The following is a 2,226-nucleotide window of genomic DNA, read 5'->3' on the forward strand; positions in this document are numbered from 1 at the left end:
GAAAGAAAAAAGTAGAATTCAGATAAGTTATGAACAGGTGCAAATCCCCCACGATGAATGGGATCATTATATCTAGCAAACATGTGCTAATAAAAAATAACTTGAAAAAAGAAAATACTAGTACCAGATCTCTCTGCCTACCAACTGGGCAGAGATGCCTCTTCCTGGGTGGTGGACAAAGGTGGGACCGTGACAAGACGTCAGCTGGGGGCAGGCCACGCGGCTGCGCCCAGAGGAGGCCAGGAGACTTGTAGCTGATGCTTTGCAGCTAACCCTTCTTTCTCCTCCTCACGCCTTCCAGGGTCAGCGCCAAACTGGAGGGGAACCAAACACTCAAAGTTGTAGAGCTGGACCGAAGAGTGAATGCCACCTTCTAGGCGGCGTCTCCGCGCCCTCTCTCCTTTTACCTCTACTTTGTGTCTCTAAACCATCGTGGTCACAGCTTTTCCTCTTTGCCACTGGATCCGGATGAAGACCTGGGCGAGCGCGCGCGGCGGGAACGCGAGGCACCGGCTATCGCCACCAGCGCCTGGCTGCCTGTCGCCCCTTCTCTCACTGTCATAGGAAGCTCTGTTAGGAGAAGGCCGGGACGGGACCGGCAGGCTCCTTTCTACCCGTAGTGCCAAGATAACTGACTGACTCTCCCCTGCAAGGTGCGACCCCTCTTTGAAAAGAGATGATTCATGTTCTCCCGAGACCCCAGCCCCTAGCCACAGACCTCTGCGGTGCCTGTTGCGATCCAGTCAAGCACTGACTCTTGTCCATCCTGCTTGCTTTCACCGCCCGGCCTCCCAGACGAATGCCTATAGCCCTGGGACCGCCCCTCCCTCCTCTGCCCTCTGGAGCCCCCCTGTCCCTGCCCTGGCGTGGACAGACAAGGGCTCCCGTTGTATTCTCAGGCCGCACGTGCAATGCCGAACAGCGTCAACCAGGCTGTTCTCCTCCAGGCGAAGCTGCCCATCTTCGTGCTTGTAGGACCTCTCCCACCTACCATCCGCCCGCAGGCCCACGCCCCTCCCTTCCAGCTCCCCGTCCCCGTTTGTAAATAGTATTTATTAGCTTGGTGAGGCTTCCCACCCGTGACCACACTGGGACAGCCTGTGCCTCTCCCCCCATGCTAAGGAAGTCTTTGGTCGCCTTTGGAGCTAGGAGGTCCCCCTGTAGGCACTGGGATTCCCGATATTTCCACATAATGTTTTATTTCCTTCCTTGCTTCTTTGAAATTGGAGGCCTTATGTAATCATTACACTTGAGAGTCCATGTTAGCAAGTGCCTCGCGTTGCACGGAGGCGCGGGCGGAGTCAGGAGGTGCTCAGGCGCCCGGCTGTGTGGCCCCTGCTTTCTCCGGTTCGCATAACAGGGAAGGGAAGCCTGTCCCCTCCAGTAGGCCTTGCTGCCCGCTTGACCTGCACGCCTGCCCGGCTCCACCCCTCCCCTCTCTCTCCTTCCCCTCTGCCTTCCTCCACCCGAGGGTTGAATAGGGCACATTCGCATAGCCGCGTTCTTACCTTTTATGGTCAAGTTAGGCTACTTTGCAGCTCACCCAAAGAGATATAACCTAACCCCCACTCTACTTTTATTTTTTTTAATGATTAAAAAAAGTCACTTTTCTAGTTTAAAAAAAAAAAACTTTCCTCTTTCATATAAGAAATGGAAATTGCCTTTTTATTGTAGAAGGTAGAAGATTCCCTTAAGTGTTTTTTTTTTCTTAGCTTGTGAAAGATTTGTGCAAGAAATATGCTTACATTTGGTATTTTATGTTTAGTAGCAGTGAAGGGCCTTTAGCTTTGGCTTTTCTCTCTGTCTGTCTGTCTCTCTGTCTGCCTTTCTCTCTCTCTCTCTCTCTCTCTGTCTCTCTCTCTCTCTTCGTGTGTGTCTCTGTGTATGTGTGTTTCTCTCTGTCTTTCTGTGTTTCGCCCTCTCGCTCCATCTCCCTCTCCCCTCCCCCATCTTGTCATCACCATCCATGTCAACATTGGAGCCTGTACTTAAGAGGGATTATGCCCAGTCCCTGTCCATCCCATATCAGACACAGGATTTGGTGGCATTAGCCTGTGCTGTCGTTCCCTGTAAGCAGCTCCCTGCTTTGTTTGTCTGGCCACATCTGTGGTGGGAATTGGACTGGTTTATCATGACCACAGCCGTCTTCAGCCTCTGGCCATCCCTCTCAGTGGCCAGGGCAGGCTTGGACATCTGGACTCTGGGAGGAGGGGTTGACTGGTGACT

At 52.9% G+C, this 2,226-nt stretch overlaps 1 protein-coding gene across 1 annotated transcript in view; it reads left to right on the forward strand.

Annotated features, from left to right (window-relative positions):
* The window catches only part of Creb3l2 (cAMP responsive element binding protein 3 like 2), a 122,888-nt gene extending 121,042 nt beyond the window's left edge, over window positions 1-1,846 (forward strand). Inside the window, exon 11 of the mRNA XM_023712765.1 lies at window positions 302-1,846. Within this exon, the coding sequence (XP_023568533.1) occupies window positions 302-377 (76 nt within the window). The 3' untranslated portion in view covers window positions 378-1,846. The remainder of the gene's footprint in view (window positions 1-301) is intronic.
* Window positions 1,847-2,226: the final 380 nt, after the last annotated feature.

The sequence above is a fragment of the Octodon degus genome, unplaced genomic scaffold, assembly GCF_000260255.1.
Source record: "Octodon degus isolate 3935 unplaced genomic scaffold, OctDeg1.0 scaffold00027, whole genome shotgun sequence".
NCBI classification, from domain to species: Eukaryota; Metazoa; Chordata; class Mammalia; order Rodentia; family Octodontidae; genus Octodon; species Octodon degus.